The sequence below is a fragment of the Palaemon carinicauda genome, chromosome 8 (assembly GCF_036898095.1).
Source record: "Palaemon carinicauda isolate YSFRI2023 chromosome 8, ASM3689809v2, whole genome shotgun sequence".
Taxonomy (NCBI): domain Eukaryota; kingdom Metazoa; phylum Arthropoda; class Malacostraca; order Decapoda; family Palaemonidae; genus Palaemon; species Palaemon carinicauda.
This window is the reverse complement of record NC_090732.1, coordinates 41,266,119-41,291,554: the sequence shown is the minus strand read 5'-3', so window position 1 is coordinate 41,291,554 and position 25,436 is coordinate 41,266,119. Positions and strand designations below refer to the sequence as shown.

At 36.9% G+C, this 25,436-nt stretch overlaps 1 protein-coding gene across 2 annotated transcripts in view; it reads right to left on the bottom strand.

The window, feature by feature from the left end:
* The window catches only part of Exo70 (exocyst complex component 7), a 394,184-nt gene that overhangs the window by 83,542 nt on the left and 285,206 nt on the right, over positions 1–25,436 (bottom strand). For both annotated transcript variants that reach the window (XM_068378599.1, XM_068378598.1), the window contains exons 11-12: positions 14,377–14,623; positions 11,054–11,270 (exon numbers count right to left, since the gene is read on the bottom strand). In XM_068378599.1, the coding sequence (XP_068234700.1) occupies positions 11,054–11,270; positions 14,377–14,623 (464 nt within the window). The remainder of the gene's footprint in view (positions 1–11,053; positions 11,271–14,376; positions 14,624–25,436) is intronic.

The window sequence follows — 25,436 nt, the reverse complement described above, 5'->3', positions numbered from 1 at the left end:
GGTCCACACTCTTCAAGTGTAGGGCAAGGTTTCCCTGCCTCAACTGCCTTTAAGGATGCCTTAAACCCTTTGTCCATAAAGGGGAAGGCACGTTTGGGGTCAGCAATAAAGGATGGGTGCTTTTTGCTGAGAGCCGGCACCTTGGAACTAGTACAGGCCCTCTCTTTCAAGGTGGTTGTATATAAGGCCTGTGCCTTAGATAGTTCAAGGACAATCGTCTCCTTCGGCTCTGTCTCCTCCTTGGATGCTGGTTCCATCCTCAGATGGACATAGCAATCCAGATAGGCTCCTTTACTAAGCCAAAACTCGATTTCCTCTACTGGAACTGTTCCCAGTTTCTCTGAGAGGAAGATCTTCCCCCCTGACATAGGCATATGCTCTGCGTACCTCCATGGGTTAACGTCAGAGAAGGCGGGGAGGTCCTTGACGTTTAGCTTCTTCGGGGCTAAACGTGACACAACTAGCTGATGATTCTCCGTCCGGAAAGATGCTTCTTTCTCGGATGATTTCTTCTGAATGTCCTGCACCATGGACAGTAGCGAGTGTAGCGTACTTGTAATGGAATCCAAGTGGGGTGCGGTGGAGGAAGTCGAAGGCGTCGGTTCAGTCACCGCTGCAGACGATACCGAAATCGTTTCGGTTTTCTCGACTTCAGTCTCAGGAGGTATCTCATCCTCTTGCTCCAGTTCATCCACTAGGAGATTGTTCTCAGTCTCCTCCGAGACAACAGACATGTTGTCCTCTAATTGGATGCTCTGTAAGGCATCCGAAACGTCAGGTTCTACCGGAATCTGAACTAAGGGGATCTCAGGTTGAGCCTGGGGAACAATTGCATCCGCAGATGCATTAGGGAAGACACAATCCCTCATCCTCTCATTAGGAAGGTATGGGCCAGTGGTGTTCTTCTGAAAACCCCTTACCCATTTTCGCAGCGTGTCCCTTGCTGCATCCCTAGACTCAGTAGACTATTGATCATCAAAAGCTTCTTTAATCAGTTTGTCACAAACGGTACATACCTGTGGGTCCCAGTACTTGAGAGCCCCTTTGGTGACTGCGCAGCAAGCATGGGCCCTGCACATGCCATGTCCGTAGAAGCTCTTACTACGGACCCTGCAAAAGTTGTTCCCGCACACAGGATGCTCCTCCTGTAAAGAAAGAAAAGCTATAAGTATTCGGTGAAATTCTCAAATTTCAGCATACATATTTTAATTAATATTTAATTAATATTTAATTAATATTAGCTTGGATAGAGTAAGCTAGAAAGTAGGAAAGACACCTACATGTGTTTCCTGTCCAGTCCAGCCCATTGCTATGACCTTCTCCAATATTGAACTATAGATTCATAATGAATTCAAGTTGAAGATAATATCCTTGGATATAAGGTGTCTTCTTAACACAATCTTCCATGTTCAATATAGGGGATTAAATTAATGGGTAATAACCATTAATTGGTAGGGAGAATCACTCCCTAAAAGTGATGGTCTCACAATTGGCTGCCCATGAACCACTTGTAGGTTGGAAAACATTTGGGCTACAGCAATGACTGGCGGCGGCATGCCGCCAGTATTGCCGGGCTTGCCGGCATCTGCCGGGCCTATTCTGGGCTATTTGAAAACAGATACCGTCTTCAAATTAGTGGGCGGCAGTCGGCAGTTGCCACTCCGCCCGCCGGCAGCCGAAGGATCCCTCTATCAAGTAGGACCCGGCGGCAACCATATAACTTTTGGGTGGACGACTGCCGGCCGACAACTCAATTGCCGGCAGCCGGTCATAGTATGTTCATTTTCGTTGGGTTGTCGATCAGTGAGACCCGCGGCAAGTGGCGGCAGAGTAACTGCCGGCCGACAGACACCCAACATGGCCGACGACAGCTAATAGCTGCCGGCGGCTGGCCCAGTATATGGAAAGGCAGAGAGAAACAGAGGATGGGGGACGGCGAAGGCTCAGCCTTGCCGGCCTACATCCCGAAAGAGGGTGCAAGTGAAAGGGGGAATTATATTCGGGCTTCCACTCAACCATATCCCATCCATATGGGGTATGAAAGGCAGTCCAAGGGAGGACTGGAGAGCACACTCAAGGATATGAGGGTACCTGCCGGCAGCCGGCAGCAGACAGGGAACCTCAGGCTAATTCTATAGATTACCCATAGGGTCAAATGTAGAATAACGGCCAGGAAAAGGTGATGGTTCATCCAACACAAAAGAGACAGTGGGAAAGGGGTAAAAGTCCTATAAGTTAGGTAATACCCTAGAGCATTACCTAACTTGAAGGATTCTGATCTCATAAAGTAACCTTAAATAGGAGAAATCATTTCCCCAGGATAGGTTAGTCAAGTGAGAAAGCGGCCATAGGACACAATCTCACTAGAGAACAGAATCTCGTACCAGAGATCTTAAACAAGGAAGAAATCATTTCTTTAGTCTAAGAACTACTAGTACAGGACTGTCTGCTAGACTGAGGAAGGAGGAATTGATATACAATAATCTCCAGTATGGCCTAGGGAGGTCTAGCCTCCTGAACGGCAACTTAACCTGACTTGGGAAGCCATTTCACCAAGACAGTAAGATGCCTAACACAGACTATACTCTGATGTTCCATTCTCAAATCAAAACCGTGTCAGTGGTTAAGAGAAAGAGACGAAATACCCCAGTAAATTTTGCCAGAACACAGTTCGTAGCAAAGTTAACTGAGGGTAGCCTAAGCTGATCAGAGGGAAGGGGAATTGCTCTTAGATCTCGTTAGAGATAGTATCGACTTAAAAGGTATAGGAGGTGTCAGTCTCCCCTTAAAAGACAATACAAGAGCAATAAGGGACATGTAAGAAAGTATACTAAAGCCCCTAGGCTATTAAGTCTAGGAGCATAGAGAATCGTTCACCGAAACTCTCTTGTATACTATCTTGGAAGAGGAAAATGTTATGCAGTAATATCTTAATTGTATAAAATATTGCCCGAGCTTCAATAAAACTTTACCAGGAAGGTTATATCATGCATGAAGTGTGTAGGTGTCTAGGCTAGGAAGCCTAGCACTCGTGAGGCTCGATCATAAATAGCCAAATCCACGACAACAATGACATAATATAAAATTCCCTAGCTAAATATCTAAATAGCTAAAGTTATTAAAGCGAAATAATGCCGGGAAATCGTTCTTGATAACTAAATGAACAAGAAGAACGAGTGCGCCCGTGGCGCCATCCGGCTGGCAACAGCTCTTGTTACGTTAATTACGATCTCAATCTAAGAGTAAAACTGGCAAGAGCTTACATTTACACAACTCAAAGATATTACTTAACTTTCCAGAAGCTGATGAGGCTGGTGAAGACATCATAGCGACTAAATACTTCTAAAATAGCGAGAGATAACTCGGGATAACACCGGTCAGCAAAGCTACAAACGAAAGAATGGCTTGGTGGCGCCTATTTACAGTACATTAGGAGTGTCGAGAGCATCGCCTCTTTAACGACTCTCCTATATCCTTGCCACTTTTTCCCTCTCGAAGCGAAAACGCTATTGGGGGTGTAGATAGCTATGAGACGTGTCAAGAATACGTCCTCTGATATACGCGATATCCCTTTTTAAATTTTATGGGATATTCGCTCCAGGAGTTAGAATTCTGGATACCTTTGGTAAATTCTCTGGGATATATCACTGTAGTCAAATATACCTAGGAAGCTACTAATGAAGGAACTTCCATCAGGACGACATGGCCTGAGCCCAAAAAAGAGTTCAGAAGTGGGTAATATCGGCAAAATTAGCTGAGTTAGCGAAGGAGAGAGATGATGGAGAGAGATGATGAAGGAGCGTCAGTCTTGCCTAAAGAGGCAAGATATTGAGCAAATAGATCTTCATTTATGATGAAATTATGATAAATAACTTTCTTTTTGTTTATTAATATCTAAAAAGGAACAAAATTCATAATAATCATGATTTATTAATATTGTCTTTGTAAAAATACAAAGAAAAACTTTGAACACCATATCTCAAAACTATACTTATTGAACTTAAAATTCTATCTTCTCCCTTAGTTTTAAAGATATAGCATTGGAATTTGGCATATAACTTAGCAAGACATTACAAAACAATCAAATGTTGCACTTTTTTCCAATTCATGTTTCACATATTTTTCTTTATTTTTTCCCCTGATTTTTAGGGTTTATTTTCTAACCATAATAAAAAATCCTATCTAGCAATAAAATGACTTTTAGAAAAAGAACTCTTCATTTGATTGGAGATCTACATCAGGTCTATATAGGGTAGTAATCCCAGGTCTTAATATTAATTATCACGGGAGAAGATAGAATTTGAAAACACTCATTTTCCGGATAAATCGCCCTGGCATCGCAAAACCAAAGGTTAGAGACAAAAATTCTTTGCAGTTTGGAGATGTCCTAAGTCCCCTTATCAAGTGGTATGAATGTCAAAGTCCTGTCCTTAAAAAACGGCATTAGTGGGCCAGCTCCCTTAAAGTATCTTGAAAGATGAAGTTAGGGAAGAACACTTTTTTTCCCTACGCCTGCAATGAACTCCAGTCTGACTAGAGAGTAAACCTAACTACGAGACGTAGACGAGGCTTACGGCAGAGATGAAGCAGCTTTTCAGTCAATAAGTTATTTGCTTGTAATGTACTGAATCTGGGAAAAGTACAACCTTCAAAACTGAACCGGTTGAACGGGAAAGAAGTTTCCTGAAGCCTACCTCCGCCTCATCTTGCCTAAATGTGCTTACGGCTAGACAAAGGAAGGACATTCAAGACGAATTAGGCACTCCTTATGTCCTTGGCAGCTAAATTAATGCTAATTAATGTAGACCCAAAAGTTATTTTTCCTTTGTTTTTTATAAAGACTGCAGATTTCTTAGCTCCAAAGTTATCTGTTATTTTGCACAAGTTAGAAAGAAGAGGAGCTTTTAACACTTGTTGGAGAATTGGTAATGTTACTCCAAAATGTAAATGTGTTTGTGATAGCTCAAATTCAATTGATTACTGCCCAATTTCCATAACTCCCATATTATCTAAAGTTTTTGAACGTCTTTTGGCAAAACGTCTTAATAGGTGTGTTGAAAGTAATCATATCTTCTCTAGTTTGCAATTTGGTTTTTGTAAAGGCCTTGGAGCATGTGATGCCCTTCTTAAAATCTCCAATGCTGTACAGAAATCCCTTGATTGTGGTCAGGAAGTTTGTATGATTGGCCTTGATTTTAGTGCTGCCTTTGACTGTGTTAATCATGAGGCCCTTGTTTTCAAACTCAAACAATTGGGAGTGGGTGGGTTGTTTCTTAGCACCATTATTGATTTTTTAAGGAATAAATTGCAAAGAGTTGTTGTTGATGGGCACCATAGTGAGTATAGGAATGTGATATCTGGTGTTCCTCAAGGTAGTGTTCTTGGCCCATTACTTTTCATACTATATACACATGATATGTGGTTTGGCCTAGAAAATAATCTTGTTGCATATGCAGATGATGCTACTCTCTTTGCATCAATTCCATCTCATGAATGTAGATCTGGAGTTGCTGAATCCCTTAATAGAGATCTAGCTAAAATTAGTGCATGTTGCAAATTATGGGGTATGAAGTTGAATCCTAACAAAACTCAAAGTATGATTGTAAGTAGGTCAAGGACAGTGGTTCATCAACATCCAGATCTCAGCTTTGATAACTTTTCTTCAACTTTGTATGACTTTTAAAATTTTAGGAGTGATTCTTGACAGCAAATTTACTTTTGAGAAACACATTAGGTCTGTCTTCTTCAATTGCACAAAAAAATTGGGTTATAGAGAAAGTCTTTTAAGATTTTTTGTGATTAATCTATTCGGAAAATGTGTTTTAATTCTTTCATTCTACCTTGTTTTGAGTATTGTTCTCCTCTTTGGTCTTCAGTTGCTGAATCCCATCTTAATTTATTGGACAGGAACCTATGGTCTATTAAATTTCTTATTCCTTATCTAGATTTCAATCTCTGGCAACATTGTTCAATTAGTTCATTATGCATGTTACATAAGAATTTTTATAATTCTGACCATCCTTTGCATTCAGATCTTCCGGGACAGTTCCATACTGTGTGTAATACTAGGCATGCAGCTAACTCTAATGGTCAGGCCTTCTCCATCATGAGGCTCTATACTACATAGTATTCTAGAAGTTTTATTCCAACTGTGACCAAGTTGGAAATGATCTTCCTAATCGGGTAGTTGAATCAGTAAAACTTCAAAAGTTCAAACTTGCAGCAAATATATTCATGTTGAATAGGCTAACATTAGTCCTTTTATAGTTTATATATGAAATATCTGTGTTAATAATGTTGTTTTTAAAATATTTTATGTCAATAGTTCATTACTTATATCGTTTATTTATTTCCTTATTTCCTTTCCTCACTGGGCTATTTTTCTCTGTTGGAGCCCTTGGGCTTATAGCATATTACTTTTCCAACTAGGGTTGCAGCTTAGCTAGTAATAATAATATTAATAATAAACCAACAGGGGCCACCACTGTGAACGCCAGCACTGACCCATAAGAAGCCTACTCTCTCGGAATCTCTATGTTGGTTTCAGAGACCCCTCATGCTACAAGGATTAGGAACCTCATCCTTCACTAGATGACGCAGGCATGACCCATGCCATAGGCTTTCTATGTGGCAGAGTTTTGGTAACTCTCTCTTGCCTCGTAAACCGAACTCAAAGAGATTTAAATTCTTCGGCCTCACACTTAGTTGCTAGAAGCAAACTTTCTTTAACCCTTTTACCCCCAATAGACGTTCTGGTATGTTTCACAAAACTCATCCCTTTACCCCCTTTGACATACTGGCACGCCCTAGCAAAAAACTGCTATTTACATTTTTTTTTGCATATTTTTGATAACTTTATGAGAAACTTCAGGCCTTTTTCAATAGAATGAGACCAACCTGACCTCTCTATGACGAAAATTAAGGCTGTTAGAGTAATTTGAAAAATATATATTGCAAAATGTGCTTGAAAAAAAAATGCCTGGGGGTTAAGGGTTGGAAAGTTCCACATAGCTTGGGGGTAAAAGGGTTAACAGGAGTGAACTCAACTCCTCCCATTCTTTCTCCTCACCCTTTTCCTGTTACAATATCTATGATGTAAGAGAAAGGAAGGATGTCTGAAGAAGAGTTAAGAACTCGGTTACCGTTAAAACAGAACCACCATATTATTACATTATCATAATTAATGACTCTCCGGATGAGCCTCCTCATTAGCAGACCACTAAGAGATGGTACGCGATTGACTCTATTGTCTTCCAGTTTCAAAGCTCCAAACATAAGTTTGATATGGTGCTTTCAAACCAGACTAGAGATACGTTAGACTTTCTGAATACACAAGTCTCAGCGTCAATGGCTCCTATTACTTATAGGTACGTACCCAGACTTATTTGAAGATTTGTCACGAGCAGGTTCAAAACTCCTAGAATTCCCTTTACTTCAGACCGTTCCCTTATGGGTGAACTGTTTCCTGAAAAGGTGTTAAATATCTTGGCCAGCTGCTCAGAACAACTGGCCCCTGGAGAGACGTTAAGTATGAGAAATTCGGATTTGGTGAATTTTCCCATCTGTTCTTGAAGAGGAGTAGGTGTTAGCCAAGATCACTAGACGTGAACAAGCCCCTTTAGGAAGAAGGACGAAGGCTGGTAGGCCTGACGCTCAGCCTCCACCAAGTAACTTTTATAAGATACAGAGCCATCCAGGAGTTCAAACTACTCAGACCAAGGGATCGAGTTCCTCTCCCACTGAAAGCAAAAATCGAAGATTCAATAGCTCCTACTAGTGTAGGAGAGTTCCTGGACTTACCACAAGTAGGGAATGGACGTTACAGTGCAGACAGAAGTAGTAAAATCGGTTGATGTCTACGCTATGAATATTGAAGATAACATGTTCAGGATATAGGCCTCCCCTTTTCTCTTTCCCTACCATGGTTAGTCTAGATACATCTTCAGTATACAGTGGAACCTCTACATACGATTGTCTTTACATACGATTGTTCCAACATCCGAAGTAAAATTCCATCAAATTTTTGTCTCGACACCCGAAGTAATGCTCCAACATCCGATGTAGATCTTGTTTACGCCGGTATATGGCAGTACGTAAGAGGGACGCCATTGAGCGTCGAGTGCTCTGTTCTCTGTTCTTGTGTGTATCGTGTGGTTGTCCTCTGTTTGGTCTGTTATTAACAGTGCTTATTTTCTTCCTTTTCTCACATTTTCTTTTTGATTTTACCTATAATCATGGTGCCTAAGAAGTTGAAACAAGAAATTATAGAAAAACATGAGAGCAGTGTGCATGTGAGTGATATGGCTAAACAATATGGCCGGACTAGGCCTATGATCTCGACGATCATCAAGCAGAAGGCAGCCATTAAAGCAGATAAACCATCGAAGGGGATCACCATTATTACAAGACATCGTAGCAATACCCTGGAAGAGATAGAATGCCTTTTGTTGATAGGGATAAAGGACAAAGAGATTGTTGGCAACGATCATTTGTGAGAAGGGCCAGCGTGATGAACAGAAAGAAAGAAAAAAGTGAAGCAAAGAAAACCAAGATAGCATTACATTTAATTGTCTTTCAACTCGTTGACGCTGTTAAAAATCATATGTACACAACACATTTTTGTTTAATCTCTCTCTCTCTCTCTCTCTCTCTCTCTCTCTCTCAGAAAAAATTAATAGACGTCTCTAACACTAACAGTGAAGAAAAACGAGAGAGAGAGAGAGAGAGAGAGAGAGAGAGAGAGAGAGAGAGAGAGAGAGAGAGAGAGAGAGAGAGAGAGAGAGAGAGAGAGTATTTATTTAAAGAACATGTTAACATCATGTCTACCTTCTCGCCGATCGTCCGTCTCCTCCTGGCGTAGCAAATCCTACACCTGCGTTGACCTGTCTCTAAGGTAAAGTGACAATAAAACACATTTTTTATTTATTATTTCTTTATAATTATCTTTTTTACATCCTTCTTTCATATTATGCAGTTATGTTATTGTTATGTGTAATTATATGTAGTAATTTATTAAGGAGTTATTATAGGTTTTTGGGGTGTGGAACGAATTATACAAATTACAGTGTATTCTTATGGGAATATTTGCTCCAACATACGATTGTTTTAACATACGAAGCAGTTTCTGGAACGAATTAAGATCGTATGTTGAGGTACCACTGTATAGGCCTTTTTAGGCCAGTATTAGATATCTTTTTCAAGAGTATTCTAATACCAGTAGGGGAAGAGTCTGGTGTAAGCTCTCCACTTAACCCAGACTTACTATAGGAGAGGGAATTTCCTTGGATCTTTCCCCTGTCCTTTTAATTTTTGTCATTGGCATAGCAATTAGTTGCTTTTTTAAGACTGTTGGTTACCCAAAATGAGGTATCAACTGCAAATCCTTACCAGGTCGACCTCAAGGAAGAACTTTGAGATTCTATCTTTCGGGAAAAAAGCTATGGTTTCTAACCTACTTCTTTAACAGGATTCAAGACCGTGACAGGAAAATTAAGCTATGAAATATAGGCCCTCTCTTCCCTAACTTAAACAGGCCTTCAGTACTTCCTTCCTAGTCTGGAAAGGCTACAAGCCTCTCTAGAAAAGATAAGAATCACTTAAGGATAAGGACCTTAAGAGCAGTAAATCACCTCTACCCCTGTCAGGAAGCGTAACTAGGGGTTTACTAAGAGGCCGAGTTCAGATATTCTCCCTGAGAAGTTAAGACATCATCGAATAGAAGCGGTCATGACTATCTAGGAGTACTAACCAGGTATGACCAGGAAAACTATACCCTCAATACCTCCTAATGAAGCTTGGCTTTAAATGTTTTTCCTGCAAGAATCATTTCATTTCGCCAGATTGCTTGTTAGCACCATTTCCAGCCAGTTCTCTTGAGGAAGATACCATCAAAAGCTGATTGACTGGAAGTATTTCACCAAGATTCTTGTCCTTTCAGAAATTACTGTCAATGCTGGTTAAGCTCTGTTGGTGATGGTGACACCAAAATATGATTTAACAAAAGGCAAAAGTTAATGCATTCTCCTGTGCTCAACTATCATAGATTCTAAAGTATGAAGACCTAAGAGGACACTATAGCTTTCTCAAAAAAGGTAAATTTTGGCTGGAGAAGAATGGCTGTCTATGGAAGTTAATAAAACATCTCAAAATCTGGAAGTACAGGAACTTAAAAGGAGTTTGCCTTTCCAATTACAATGAGCCCATATCACTGGCATGGGTCTGGGTGTCTGTGTCCCACCCATTACTTCCAAGATGTTGGTTGGGGAAGAACAGTCCTTGCCTCCTGGTTTTGACACTGTCTGCTTATATGATCTATGTGTCATTCGAAAATACTATAATATTTGTTCTCCCGGATTCTAGTAAACTTTAGCTGGAATATGGTCAAATAAGGTAAGTGTTTGATCTCCTTCCTCTACATATTTTTCAAGCCAGAATGAAGACCACTGCTGCATACTTTTGCTGATAACCAGAATGAGAAGTGAGTACGTTGACAGATATAACAAGGCAGCCTTTAATAGTGTTTTATTTGTTATAAGTGTAAGTGTGTTGCTAGTTATTGATCGACTACCAAGGACTAGGTATTGTTGCTTTATTAAACAGTACTGTTTATAATTCTATTAACACCTAAAGGTATAAAATATCTTTATACAGTATCATGAAGATTGTGGTATCAAGTACTAGTAAGACACCAAAATGCCTTTCAGATTTTAGAAACATATGGTAGCTCTACAAACACTGATCTGTCAGTATGAATAACAAGTAACAGTGATTTGTAAAATAATAATCAATTAAAAATCTAAATTTGAAACAGAATTCACATAGCATAGGAATTGAAATTCACTAGGCACTATTTTTGTCACTATTGTTTACATTTAAATATGTTGTAAACAACCGTTTATTATTAATGATTAACATAAACACAATTAATTAATATCAATTTACTCGTTAGAAATTTCATATTCTATATTTTGTAAGGGTTCTATGTAAAAATTGTAATTATTATTTTGATATATTTATACTCAATAGCTTTAAATGTAAACAAATACACACTTACCTCTGAGAATATAGCCTTTTCTGTTCCATTATCTGATCATTGTATAACTTATCACACTGAGGTTCAACTAAGGACACAAGATTCAGCAACTCTGAACTATGAAGCGTCTTAAGAATGTAGTTATAATTATTAAGACGGAACACAGCTCGCAGTGTAGGGTCTCCATAGGCTTCACTTCGGCTTACCAGAGCCAATCCTAGATTGACCAAGACTCGTTCTGTGAAAGTTATAAATTGCAATAATCTCTCCACTTTTCCTAAAACCCTATTTGATTATAATTATCATTGTTATTATTATTAATAATAAAAAATCCAGACGTATAACATTGTAAATTTAAAAACTGGAGCTTTTGCTATTTTTCAAGAGCAATATTTTCTTTACTTTAACTATTGTTCAGCACTCTCAGTTGGAGTGTACTTTCTTGTGCTAAATGTAGTGCTTGAACACTGAGGGGGTATTGGTACTGACAAATCCATTATTGAGAAATCTATGAAACTTGAAACCGTTCAAGGTCTATAGCACAGAAATAAGAGCACTGTTAATATATGGATCGGAAACGTGGGCTCTAAGACGAAAAGAGAAATCATAGCTTGAGAGAACAGAGATGAGAATACTGAGGTGGATTATGGGAATACCACTGCTTGAAAGACTGGAAACTGATATGAAATAAAAAGAATGACAGATGTTGGATGGATGGTGGGGAGAGAGTGAGCGGGGAATGGAAGGAACCTCTTAGGAAGGAAAGATTGAGGACGCAGAGAATTTGATGGAGAGATAAAGTGAAGGATGATCTGGAGGGAAGAGGTTTGGTGGAAGAGGATGTCTTTGATAGAAGGCATTGGAGAGGGCGCATCAGTGTGAAAGAAGAAGAATCATTGTAGTTTTCTGATGTGTTTGGTGTGGGAGCATTGGGACTCCAATCCTCAGAGATTAGAATCTAGATATCTGTTACAGGGAGTTCTCCTCTTGAAGTCATTTTCAACACTTCTTGTCAAATTTTCCACATACATATTGAAGGTATAAGGGGAAGAAAACGAGCTTAATGTGAGTAATAATGATCATGTGTTTAGATAGAGAGGCAATAATATGAAGTTATGAAGGAAGGAGAGATGAAAGTTGTATATAGCAACAAGCAGCCTTTTATATAATGCTCTAAGAACAGAATATATCAAGAACCAGGTTGTGCTTGCTCGGATAGTACTAGTAAGTACATTTATTAAGTATTAGAATAAAAAATAACTGCAAAAAGAGTTGTTACTTGTACATTGTACTACTGAATCTTATTTTCAAGGCTAATAATCCTATCACAAGGAAAATCTATGACAAAGGGCCTAAATAACTTCCATGTGGAACATTACCTTTCATAAAAGTAAAATTATCAATTTCATAACCTCTAGAACAGGGACTCCCAACCCTGAGGTTGGCAAGCAATTTTCTTGGGGTCGTGAAGATATAATAAACATCTAAAGGGGATTTGGCTGATATCAGTGGATTAAGAGGAAACGGTAGGTACGTTTTTCCAAACCTTTCTTCATTTTGACTTGAGTCTGTATATATATATCTAAAAAAGAAAGGATATAATGACCATACTCAAACTGAACTGTTTCCCTTCTTAACAACTTTTCTAATCCAATGATTAACAGGGTCGGTCACTTGTACAATACATTGATGTCGATTTTTCTCAGAGCATTTTGTACCGAGAAGGTTTGATAAGGATTATCTCTGTGGGAAGTATTTTAAAACCCTTACCCGTAGATCTGGCAAATCTTTAATTTAAACCTAGTCCCATCACTGGTATTTTGGATATATATAAGCCTGTCTCTGATCTTTTATGTCAGTTAAATAGTTTGCATCTGGCATGTCTGTCACTGTGCTCTCAGTCTTCTTGAACTAACATTAAATTTGTATTTGGAAAGTTTGGGGCGCTATTATGATAAATATCAATATAAATTTGATTATTGGTTTACTGTATACTGTATCTGTTTTTTTATGTTTGGGTGCATGTAATAAAAAGTTTTTCATGGATGAATTATCTATTAATTATAGTATGTTCAAGATAATGATATGCCTTTGTGAATAATTTTACTTCACTCATCTTTTCTTTTGTATTTTGGTCTCGCTCGGAATATAGTACAGTAGTTACCATTAAGCTTTTCGTCTCCGCACTTTTATGTTCTCTTTAACCAAAACATGGGAGGACTGCGTTAAACTGAACTTGTTGACAATACGCCAATACGCATAGAAATGCAAGACAAAAGCATTACGCCTGCATAGATTAGTTCCTTTCTTAAACTACGTGTAGTGAGATAAATTATTACACTGGTTTTAAATATAATTTTATAGCATTTTAGCCTTTTACTTAAAAATGGCAATCATAAAACAACATCTGGTACTTTATCTTGGTGTATTAACCCTTTTACCCCCAAAGGACGTACTGGTACGTTTCACAAAAGCCATCCCTTTACCCCCATGGACGTACCGGTACGTCCTTGCAAAAAAATGCTTTAAAAATTATTTTAATTCATATTTTTGATACTTTTTTGAGAAAATTCAGGCATTTTCCAAGAGAATGAGATCAACCTGACCTATTTATGACAATAAGTAAGGCTGTTAGAGCAATTTAAAAAAAAATATACACCAAAATGTGCTGGGAAAAAAATAACCCCCTGGGGGTTAAGGGTTGGAAATTTCCAAATAGCCTTGGGGGTAAAAGGGTTAAAGATGAAATAAAATAGTTTAAGTTCACTTTTTAATACTGTATAACAATTTCTCTTTGGATTTCTTGGCCAAAATCTGCCTAAAGAATGTGGCACCCAAGTATTTAAGTACTGAAATGAGAGTGCCTCAGCAGTCTAGAATGATTAATATTGACCCACATATAAAACCTCTTAAGAAATAAGAAATTTCATCCACTTTAGCACCTTCCTCATAAAAATTTCAAATCCAACTGTCTTGTATGCAATAATAACTTTAATGGAATGTTTAAGTACCTCAGGTAATTTAACAATTCACCTAGCCATTCTGCAAGTGTTCACCATTTACATAAAGTGCAATGACAGAGAAAAAATTAGAAATACTGTATAATAAAATATATACTGTAGTGCATTAAAATAAACACATACATACCTGGACTTTTTGATAAAATCATGAAAAGAGGATTTGCAAAATAATTGTGTACAGGTATATAGCACAAATTAATACAGTAGATGCCTTTGTCATTTTCAGGCTTAAGATATTTGTTAATACAGCAACCTGACTTAGGACAAAAAAGGGTTGTTTAAATATATCTAATAGAAATACACAAAAAAAAAAACACAACTTACTTATGTAAGCACCAAGAAGACCTTTTGCTAGAAGACTCTGATCGACTCCTCGAGGAAGGTTTGCAACTCCAGCACTTATATTTGGATCACGCTGGAGCATGGGGGAAAGGGTTGTAGCATATTCAAGTAGCTGCTCAGTGAATATGAGAGCATTACTTGTGACTTCATGCACAGTGCCATCTTTAGGAAGTGCTCGCTCGCCATCACTCTTAACACTCTCAACAAAACCGTCAAGAGCTTTGACACACTGGAGGAGAAATTTGTATTTTGTTAATAAACTATCACAGCAAAAATAATGATTATTGCCCTGAAAAAAATCATTATAGAAGAATGACAGATTAGTAAATTCTTTTTAAATAAACTGATACTTAAGGTAGGTTACTGACATAAATAAGCTCTATTCCCGTAATGCATTTTCTTTTTATTAATACTTTTCTTCAGGCATGAATGAATTGATAATTCCTAGTGATCCTTTACAATAAAAAAGTTATATAACTTTCCATCAATAAAAACAAATGCCAATCTGTTCCTTCCCAGAGTGATTCTTATGGATAAGAACAAAGTTTTATAACCTGTCTTAAATCAAAAAGAGAATGCTAGTCTGTTCCAGCTGCTATGTGTGATGGTGACTATTTGACATACTACATTATCATAAAAATATCTTAATTTCAATAAACTTCCTCAGATGTTCAAATTGCTTCTCTCTGAAAGCTGTTTTATGAACATTTACCCCTCAAACTTAAAAACTCCATTTTCTTTCCTTTTAAAAGTCATATGGCCCTAGTAAAGTAATGCGACAATCTGCCGTAGTTGTTAATGGTAACCACTGATGGCTATAAAGCTACAGGTTCTTTGCTGTTTCAGTCTCTGTCAACTTTGTATTGTTGCCACTTCCTATCTCCGGATTATTTATCTTTGGGATTTTTACAGAGTTTAAAGATGTCTTTTACTTGATTTGTTAATAATTATGTCATAGATATTGTTCACAAGAAATATTTTAGGGCAATCATGATTTGCATTTTCTTAGTGTCTCATGCCAGAGACAGTATTGTGATTTAAATAACACTTTTGAAGAGACTGAAGGCCTCACTGTTAATTTTATGGGCAATTATGTTTCTATGGTTGCTGACCAAATCAAAGTTCGTAGGAGAAAAGGAAATTGCTTTAAGTTTGCAGGGATGTCAAAAGAAGACTAGGCTGGTTGATTTTGACAGCATGTCAAGAGAAGACTAGGCTGGTTGATTATGGCAGGGATGATGATAATCACACGTAAACACTGAATTCATTTTCGGTATTTAGCAAATCAAGTTTTGATAATGATGATGTTAAAAAATGTTCAAATTGAATTTAAGTTCTTTTATTAATTCTCAGAGGGCTAGTGAGTCTTCAATTACAGACAGAAATTCTGAGCTAGTGTGTCCTATTTCAAATTCTAATCTGACTTCTATATTGGATCTAGTGTTTATATATATAGGTAGTAGGTTGGCCAGGGCACCAGCCACCAATTGAGATACTACCGCTGGAGAGTTATGGGGTTTTTTGACTGTCCAGACAGTATTACACTGGATCCTTCTCATTGGTTACGGTTCATTTTTCCTTTGCCTACACACACACAGTGAATAGTCTAGCCTATTCTTTACTTATTCTCCTCTGTCCTCATACAGCTGACAGCACTGAGATTACCAAAAAATTCTTTTTCACTCAAGGGGTTACTGCACTGTAATTGTTCAGTAGCCACTTTCCTCTTAAGGAGGAGGACACCAAAATCAAACCATTGTTCTGTAGTCTTGGGTAGTGCCATAGCCTCTGTACCATGGTCTTCCACTGTCTTAGGTTAGAGTTCTCTTGCTTGCTGTTCTGTCTTGTTTCTCTTCCTCTTGTTCTGTTAAAGTTTTTATAGTTTATAAAGGAGATATTTATTTTAATGTTGTTACTCTTCTTAAAAATTCTATTTTTCCTTGTTTCCTTTCCTCACTGGGCTATTTTCCCTGTTGGAGCCCCTTGGATTATAGCATCCCGTTTTTTCCAACTAGAGTTGTAGCTTAGCAAGTACTGTAATATATATATATATATATATATATATATATATATATATATATATATATATATATATAATATATATATATATATATATATATATATTATATATATATATATATATATATATATATATATATATATATATAGACACATATATATAATATATATATAAATATATATATATATATATATATATATATATCATCATCATCATCATCAGTCGTTGCTAGTCTCCTTTAGGACAAGGGTCTCTGTTTATGATCTTTCTATGCCAGTCCACACCAGCAAAGTTTCTTATTTCATCAATCCATCATCTTCTCTTCCTTCCCTTGCTTCTTTTGCAATCTTTAGCGACCCATTCTGTTATCCTTGATGTCCATCTATTAATTGTCAGCCAATCTCATTGTATATCCTGCCCATGTCCATTTCTTTTTCTTACATGTTGTTAGAATATCCTCTATTCAAGTTTGCTTTCATGTCCATGTTTCTCTTTTTCAGTCTCTCAATGTTAATCCATCATTATTTTTCCATGGCTCTTTGAGTTGTAACTAGCTCATGTTTTAAGGGTTTAGTACGGCTCCATTTACCTGATGCATCAAGTTAATACTGTTAAAACCATCTGATTAAGAACTTTTCTTTTTAGAGAAAATGGCATTTTACTTTTCATGATCTCATTTTGTTTAATCAAAACTCTCCATCCCATACATATCCTTTTTTTAATTATGGGCGCATGTCCTGGGGAAACACTTACTGTCTGTCTCAAGTACATATATTCATTAAAAAATCTCTAGAGGTTCTTCTATAACAATTACTTGTTGTCTCTCTCCATTCCATTGAACATTATCTTAGTTTTTTCTCATATTCATTTTCAGTCCTACGATTCTGCTTTCTCGAGTCAAATCTTCTACCATCTTTTGTAATTCTTCCCAGGATTCACTAAACACAACTGAGTCACCCGCCAATCTTAAGTTGTTGAAGTATTCCCCATTAATATTAAATCCTATATTTTCTTGATCTAAAATTTTTAAAAACCTCTAGACATACTGTGAATAATTCAGGAGAGATGGGGTCACGCTGTTTAACTCCTTTCTTAATCAGAATTTTTTCACTATCTTTATGTAGTTTTAGGATTGCTGTACTGTACTTCCTGTATAGATATCTTCAAGTGTTCTAAAATAAGATTAAATTAAGACAGCTGGAGTTTTGACAGAATTAAAAGCTTTCTAATAGTCTAAAAATGCCAAACATGGTGGTTTCTGGTACTCTGCTGATTTTTCCATTAGATGCTATTTACAGGAATATGGCCAGTTGCTGAATACCCACTCCTAAACCCTGCCTGCTCTCTTGGATGAAGTCTGGCTGTCTCTTTATTCAGAGTATTATATAATCTATAAATATTTCATATATACAGTACGTATATATATATATATATACATACATATATATATATATATATATATATATATATATATATATATACAGTATGTTTTTTCAAAAAGGCCCATAAAAGAAACACAAGAAATATGAATGAATCACACTATATTTCGGTCAATAAACATCGACCCTCTTCAGGATGTAAAGTAAAAAAAAAATATATATATACATATATATATATATACATATATATATATATATATACATATATATATATATATATATATATATATATATATATATATATATTTATATGTGTATATATATATATATATATATATATATATATATATATATATATAAACTTACTGATATAAAACTGCTATAAATTCAAACCTATGATACATATATATTTAAATTCTATCAATAAAGCCTATGCTTCTTAAAAACATTAATAACTTAAAAACAGAAAAAAACTCAGTCTCAGATAAAATGTCAAAGTTTTCTGATTAAAACATGAATCTCTTTGTTTTAAAATCATAAAATATATGCTAGATTAATAAAATAATGCTCTACTCACAGCACTTGGGGACATTTTCACAAGGTGTGTACATTAAAAAGCCATGGGTCAACTTTATATGACCAATGCGCAATCTCGCTAAAATTATCTCCGTCCTCCTATCCCTCTAGCATGATGATTCCCATAGAGAAATGATTGGTTTGATTTGCTTCAATTTATTGTTATTAGATTCATTATTTCATATCACTTACCATTTTTTTACTAGGACATGTTTCATAAATGTTGATAATCTTTAACGGGTAGTTTAATGTTCTTTTGTAGTAAATCTATTGCTGATTTAGCACAGCATCAGCCTTTTCAATACCAACAACCCCAACATGGAAAGGATCCAAAACATTTAAACATTCATCCCATGTGAATAGAATTCTTTGAGCTCTTTCATTTGTAATACTGTACTAGCTGGTTCCTATGCATTTAAACTTTAAGGGCTTCTATGGTACTTTGTGAATCAGTATATATGCCAAACTTACAATGCATCCTATCTCCCATTGTTTTGATTATGTCAATTGTTAATAAAATTGCAGATAGTTTAGATGTAAATACTGATGCCTCACTAGGTAGTGACAGCTGACTTATTTTGTCTGGGAACACAGCTTTATACATACATACATATACCAAGGCACATCCCCTAATTTTGGGGGGTAGCCGACATCAAACAAATGAAACAGAAAAGGGGACCTCTCCTCTCTACATTCCTCCGAGCCTGACAAGGGACTCAACCACAGCCCACCCTCCCCCGTTATCCACCGCAGATGAAGCTTCATAACGCTGAATCCCCTACTGCTCCAACCCCCGCGGTCTTTCAAGGCACCGGAGGAAGCAGCAGAGCCTACCAGAACTGCGTCACAATCGCTCGTCATTCATTCCTATTTCTAGCACGCTCTCTTGCCTCTCTCACATCTATCCTCCTATCACCCAGAGCTCCCTTCACTCCATCCATCCACTCAAACCTTGTCCTTCCTCCTTTACTTCTCCCATCAACTCTTGCACTCATCACCTTCTTTAGCAACCAGCCATTTTCCATTCTCTCAACACGGGCAAACCACCTCAACACATTCATATCCACTCTAGCTGCTAACTCATTTTTACACCCGTTCTCACCCTCACTACTTCGTTCTTAACCCTATCTACTCGAGATACACCAGCCATACTCCTTAGACATTTCATCTCAAACACATTCAATTTCTGTCTCTCCGTCACTTTCATTCCCCACAACTAAGATCCATACATCACAGTTGGTACAATCACTTTCTCATACAGAACTCTCTTTACATTCATGCCCAACCCTCTTTTTTTTACTACTCCCTTAACTGCCCCCAACACTTTGCATCCTTCATTCACTCTCTGATGTGCATCTGCTTCCACTCCACCATTTGCTGCAATAACAGACCCCAAGTACTTAAACTGATCCACCTCCTCAAGTAACTCTCCATTCAACATGACATTCAACCTCACACCACCCTCCCTTCTCGTACATCTCATAACCTTACTCTTACCCACATTAACTCTTAACTTCCTGTTCTCACACACCCATCCAAATTCTGTCACTAATCGGCCAAGCTTCTCTTCCGCGTCTGCAACCAGTATAGTATCATCCGCAAACAACAACTGATTTACCTCCCATTCATGGTCATTCTCGTCTACCAGTTTCAATCCTCGTCCAAGCACTCGAGCATTCACCTCTCTCACCACTCCATCAACATACAAGTTAAACAACCACGGCGATATCACACATCCCTGTCTCAGCCCCACTCTCACCGGAAACCAATCAATCACTTCATTTCCTATCTTAACACATGCTTTACTACCCTTGTAGAAACTTTTCACTGCTTGCAACAACCTTCCACCAACTCCATATAACCTCATCACATTCCACATTGCTTCCCTATCAATTCTATTATACACTTTCTCCAGATCCATAAACGCAACATACACCTCCTTACCTTTTGCTAAATATTTCTCACATATCTGCCTAACTGTAAAAATCTGATTCATACAACCCCTACCTCTTCTAAAACCACCCTGTGCCTCCAAGATTGCATTCTCTGTTTTATCCTTAATCCTATTAATCAGTACTCTACCATACACTTTTCCCACCACACTCAACAAACTAATACCCCTTGAATTACAACACTCATGCACATCTCCCTTACCCTTATATAGTGGTACAATACACACACAAACCAAATCTACTGGTACCATTGACAACACAAAACACATATTAAACAATCTCACCAACCATTCAAGTACAGTCACACCCCCTTCCTTCAACATCTCAGCTTTCACACCATCCATACCAGATGCTTTTCCTACTCTCATTTGATCTAGTGCTCTCCTCACTTCCTCTCTTGTAATCTCTCTCTCATTCTAATCTCTCATCACCGGCACCTCAACACCTGCAACAGTAATTATATCTGTCTCCCTATTATCCTCAACATCCAGTAAACTTTCAAAATATTCCGCACACCTTTTCCTTGCCTCCTTTCTTTTTAACAACCTTCCATTTCCATCTTTCACTGTCTCTTCAATTCTTGAACCAGCCTTCCTTACTCTCTTCACTTCTTCCCAAAACTTCTTCTTATTCTCTCCATATGAATCACCCAATCCCTGACCCCACCTCAGGTCAGCTGCCCTCTTTACCTCACTTACCTTGCGCTTTACTTCCACATTTTTCTCTCTATATCTCTCATACTTCTCTACACTATTACTCTGCAGCTATAGCACTCTTTTTCTCTTCCACTTTTACCTTAACTCCTTCATTCCACCATTCAATGCCCTTCCTCATGCTGCCTCCAACAACCTGCTTGCCACACACATCACTTGCAATCCCAACAAAATTTTCTTTTACTAACTTCTACTCCTCCTCTAGATTACCCGTTTCTCTTACTTTCACTTCGTCATATGCCATTTTCAACCTTTCTTGATATTTACTTTTTACCCCTGGTTTTATTAGCTCTTCAACCCTCACTATCTCCCTTTTACATCCACCTACTCTATTCCCCCACACTTTTGCTACAACTAATTTTTCTTCCACCAAAAAATGATCAGACGTACCGTTAGCCATACCCCTAAACACGTGCACGTCTTTCAATCTTCCAAACATTCTTTTAGATTATCAGTAAAGCTGATCTCTTTATGCCCCATATTGTATTAAACAACTTCGTTGCTAGAGAATAATTACATTTAGATTTGATGCAAGTTAATGAGATTTCCAATTGAGGCGAGTATTGAATATTATCCCAAAATATTTTCCCTTATCTTGGAATTGGATTCAAGTTTTATCCATTGCAAGATTTATTTCTAGGTTTTACTTCCATCTCCTATTCTTATAAAACATTATTGCTTTAGTTTTTTCAGCAGTAAGTGTGAAACCAACAGACGCAGTTCAAACTTCTATTTTTTGAATAGAGTTATTTAGATTTCTTTGCAGGTGACAAAGATTGTTTGACGAATAATATATTGCAATGTCATCCATGTAACGGCTACTTTGCACTTTCAGTGGCATTTTAACCCTGGATAGGTACGGTCCTCGGACACCCCTTTAAGGGTATACTCGGACGCGAACGACCCCGACGCCAAAAAAAATTCTTGAAAAATCAGTTTTTGCAGTAACCTCCTTTTTTCTTTTGCCAAAAAAAACTTCAATGAATGCTTAAGACAACTGTAAAGAAAAATACTACTCATCTGCAGAAAAACTATTTATTATAAATATTTTAAAAAATTAAGTAGAAAAAAAAAAGACCTGACATAAAAATTCATAAAAAAAAAAGTTTATACATATATACACAAATCCTTTTAGGAATTGATTCTTGAATGTTTAGGACACATCTTGATGTATTTTGGATGAAGTCAGACCCATGGAGGTGAAGATCTGAAATGAGAAAAAAAGGGTAACTTTTTTTGGCCAAAAAAAAATGTCCAAATTTCATGAATTTTTTTGGGTACCCAAATGAAATAGGAAGTGGCTAATTTTTTTAGGGAATAAACATATGTTATCCTAAAATAGAAATATGTAAAAAAATCTTCATTATTTTGTAAATTACATTTATATCAGGGGCCATATCTAAAGGTAATTTTTTGAGTACTTGGAAATTTCGTAAAAAAATACATATATTTAATATATAATATGATATTTATGCAGGTAAAAATATACCAAAATATCACAAATTCTATAGGGAACAAGAATATATATAGATAGGGCAGCTTACGCTTCGGATATGTCCACAAAATGGCCGCCAACCACACTGACTCAGACTCCCTAATCTGCCACTTGAAATGTAGGAAGGGTATGTCAATTTCAAGGTGTTATTTACTAATCTAATTATTATTGGATATGCATAAAAATTGTATGGTGGGTTGCTGGATAATTGTCGATTATTTTACGACTATAAAATTAAAATTCTGAGCCAAAAGATTTTTTTTGAAGGGAAATAAAATCGAAAAAAAAAATGTAAAACAATATTTTAGCTAAAAAAATTTGATGATATTCAATCAAAAAAAAAGTAAACAAAATTTTCCGACAAATAAACATCTAGAGGAATCATTACTCTGTGATAGTTCCTTAGTACGTAGTAATTTTGAAAGAATTGTGAAAAAACGAAAAAATGGCAATCACCGGAAAATCGAACACATACCTATATATACGCCATATCTGGCTAAAAAAAAGATAGGCATGGGTAGCCAGATCATCTAGAAACACTTTCCAACACTATAAAAATATAAGTTTTGCGACACTACTTGCCAATTCCTTACGGTAACATGACTAAGCAAAAAAATGCAAAACAAATAAAAAGGGGCACTCGCGGAAAAATGGCCATTCTAATATACGGCATTTCAGAAAAAAAAAATTTCAGCCACGTGCTAGGCAAACCATCAAGGCATATTTTCCGACAAATAAACATATAAATGAAATATTACTCTGTGATAGTTCCTTAGTACGTAGTAATTTTGAAAGAATTGGGAAAAAACGAAAAAATGGCAATCACAGGAAAATCGAACACATACTTATATATACGCCATATCTGGCTAAAAAAAAAATAGGCATGGGTAGCCAGATCATCTAGAAACATTTTCCAACACTATAAAAATATAAGTTTTGCGACACTACTTGCCAATTCCTTACGGTAACATGACTAAGCAAAAAAATGCAAAACAAATAAAAAGGGGCACTCGTGGAAAAATGCCCAACATTCTAATATACGGCATCTCAGATAAAAAAAAAAAGACATGCACGTGTTAGCCCAACCATCAAGGCACACTTTCTAACACATAAACATGAAAAAAAAATCAATAATATACGGCAATTCCTTACTACGTAGTAAATTTTTACAAATATTGAAAAAAAAACAGAAATTGGCAACCGCAGTTAAATACCCAATATACCAATAACTACGTCGTATCTGACAAAAACAAAATCACGCATGGGTAGCCAGATCATCTAGACACACTTTCCAACATTAAAAAAGCAAAAGTTTTACGACACTATTTCGCAATATCTTACGGAAAAATGACTTGGCAAAAAAATTAAAAAAAATTAAAAAGGGACACTCGCGGTAAAATGCCCGACATTCTAATATACGACATCTCAGATAAAAAAAAAGACATGCACGTGTTAGCCCAACCATCAAGGCACACTTTCTAACACATAAACATGAAAAAAAAATGAATAATATACGGCAATTCCTTACTACGTAGTAATTTTTACAAATATTGAAAAAAAAACAGAAATTGGTAACCGCAGTTAAATACCCAATATACCAATAACTACGTCGTATCTGACAAAAACAAAGTCATGCATGGGTAGCCAGATCATCTAGACACACTTTCCAACACTAAACAAGCAAAAGTTTTACGACACTATTTGGCAATATCTTACGGAAAAATGACTTGGCAAAAAAATGAAAAAAAATTAAAAAGGGGCACTCGCGGTAAAATGGTCCTCGTGGTGATGAACGACATTTTAACTAAAAAAAAAACATGCACATGGTAGCCAAACAATCCACCAAGACTTTCCACAACTGATAACCTATACAAGTTGCACCATTCTACGACAATGTCATAATACGTAATAACTTTGATAATTATGCAAACTACCTCAGAAGGGTAAACTCGGACGCGAACGACCCCGACGCGTCTCAGAAATCGGGGAAGGAGTACAGCTACAGCAATGCACATCTGGACACTACTAGAGCGTGTAGGGGAGACACCTCCTGCAGGTCGATCACCCACAAATTCAGTCACAGGGGTGAGTCACGTGAGAAAAACCTGTTTTTTTTTGACGCTCGGGGTCGCAAACGACCCACCGTACCTATCCAGGGTTAACAACTACGTCATTTATTGTCTAAACAAAGAGAGTCCCACTTAAAAACTCTGGGGTACATCACAGTCAAAGTTGTAAGATTCTGAGTAAACATTTACTATACGAGTTAGGAATGTTCATCCACCAATAAAATTTCTAATAAAAATGAGAAGGCGTGAGGACTATTAACATGTAAGTATTTTAGTATTGAATGCCTTCTGAATATCAAAATATATGGTTACTGTGATTTGCTTTTATTCAAAACCTCTACAAATATAATTTTTCAGATATGAAAGAGAATTCAAGATATATTGCTCTAATTGCGAGCCAAATAGTGAGGCTGATATTATTACAATGTAAACGCCAATTCAGTCAACAATTTACAATTATTTCCAGTAATTTGCACACGTGTCAGTAGATTTTTTTTTGGAGATCATAATCCACATTTCCTTTGCGTATGTTGTTGGGAAGGCAATAATGAGATTTAAATATCATTAAGAAGATTGCATTTTACTCTCAGTACTACTCATGGAAAATTGTTTCAATGGTTACCAATCAAGAGGAAACTTACGCTTAGTTCAAGAGACATGACTGGGAAGACTAGGCTAGTTGATTATAGTGGGGATGATGACAATAATTACATGCCTCCAAGTTTAGACTACACACAAGTTCAGCCATCTTTTGATAGTACAGAAATGAGCTTCACAAGCTCTTTATGTCACTTGCTTCCTTTGTTCAACTTCAAAAGTCCAGTGAATTATCTTTTGA